Here is a 1737-nt window from a genome sequence, read left to right as displayed (position 1 = left end):
TGGGCATAGTAACAATATTTTTATACTACATTTATCCGTTTTAAATATACTAACCTCACTCCTTTGTAACAACTAAGACAAAAATGTAATTAATTTAGAAAATATTTTCAGGACCCCACCTTGATGTTTCAGGACCCCAGTAGACCTGTGCCCACAACTATTTTTGGATGATTAATATTTGTATCAGGTCAACTAACCATGGGCACAGTAACAATATTTATTATTCTACTTTTATACATTTTAGGCAACTAAGAAAAAAATGTAATTAATTTAGAAAATATTTTCAGGACCCCACCTTGATGTTTCAGGACCCCACTTTGGGTCCCGACCCCAACTTTGGGAACTTGTGGAAGTTGCATTCACGTACAACTGGAAATTTGATAACTATAGGGAAAGATGGAGATACAAAACGATAATGACGTTATTTCTGATAAGTTTAGCTGCATTTTTTATTTAGACTTTTGCACTTTTTATATAAATTTAAAAAGGCTATTATAATAATAATAATAATGTTAAATTACAGACTTTTGACAAAAAATGTAACTGAGTTGTAATTGAGTTTATCATACGTAATACTGATTATATAAAAATAAATAAACTTATCACCAGTCACGTATTTTTTCTTAATTCATTTATTACTTTAAATAGTGATAAATAGTTAACTAAATGCCTATTTCCATTTGTTTTAATAACTTCCACTCTGACTTCCCAATTTCGTGATACACTTAAATGCAACATTCGGTGTGGGCGAGCTGTGGCGCGCGGTGGTAGAAGCTTTGCGGAAGTGAGTGAAACAGTAGTCATATGACCAAGCAAGCTGCAGCAGCCTGAGAATATGTTATCCCGAAATGGATAAATATTCTTGGACACGGTGACAAAACATCACCCCTCAGCAGCGGCCTGACGTCGTGCTCCGACAGGGTGAGTTCGTGTTGCTGCTGTTCCCAGCTGTTTTACGAAAGTTAGCAGCATGGCTAACACCGGAGAGGCTAGCTAAGCAGCAAGAAGAGGAGAATCCTGCTTCCGGTTCTTCTGGTCGTGATGTTTCTTTCTGTTTCCACAGATGGAGGAGATAAAAGTATCTCCTGACTACAACTGGTTCAGAAGCACTGTGCCCCTGAAGAGAGTGAGTACTACTGCTCTGTGTGACTTTCACTTTAATCAGTCAAAGACATGGATATAAGTTTAATATGGTGACCAACGTCCCACATGTTTTAAGATAAAATGAAAGAACGAGCTTAGATTTTTTTTAATGTTATATGTTTAAAGTTTGTTTGTCAAGTTGCTAAGTGTAAATAATGAATACTGGATATTTGCATAATATTTTTATTTAATTGGATATGAGCTTGATGATAACACATGTTGGACTCTGCAGGTTTTACTTGCAGCAGATCTCGCGTGTGTAAATTTGTGTGCATGCAATGACAACATATCACTTCACTTCTGTGGGTCCTCGACATGCCATTCTCAATCTGTGAGGACAGTGTTTCTAAATCTTTTCAGCTTTTACCCCACCTAAAGAAGTCACAGAAACATATGAGCCTGACTTGAGATTGCTAATAAGTCATTTATTATTTATTTATTATTATTATTTTACATTTATTTTTTATTCATCATTAAAACGTTAGTCAACTACAATTTTAATCTCTTTGTAAAACATATTGATATTTACCTTATTTAATATGGATTATATTTCAGGAAATATTACACACACACACACACACACACACACACACA

General features: G+C 34.8%; 1 protein-coding gene across 1 annotated transcript in view; it reads left to right on the top strand.

The window, feature by feature from the left end:
* Positions 1–766: 766 nt before the first annotated feature.
* The window catches only part of spg21 (SPG21 abhydrolase domain containing, maspardin), an 8700-nt gene continuing 7729 nt past the window's right edge, over positions 767–1737 (top strand). Inside the window, exons 1-2 of the mRNA XM_014007246.1 lie at positions 767–921; positions 1064–1126. Coding sequence (XP_013862700.1) covers positions 1064–1126 — 63 coding nt within the window. The 5' untranslated portion in view covers positions 767–921. The remainder of the gene's footprint in view (positions 922–1063; positions 1127–1737) is intronic.

The sequence above is a fragment of the Austrofundulus limnaeus genome, unplaced genomic scaffold (genome assembly GCF_001266775.1).
Source record: "Austrofundulus limnaeus strain Quisiro unplaced genomic scaffold, Austrofundulus_limnaeus-1.0 Scaffold40, whole genome shotgun sequence".
Lineage (NCBI taxonomy): Eukaryota > Metazoa > Chordata > Actinopteri > Cyprinodontiformes > Rivulidae > Austrofundulus > Austrofundulus limnaeus.
The sequence above is the reverse complement of the archived record's forward strand: the minus strand, read 5'-3'. Positions and strand labels throughout refer to the sequence as shown.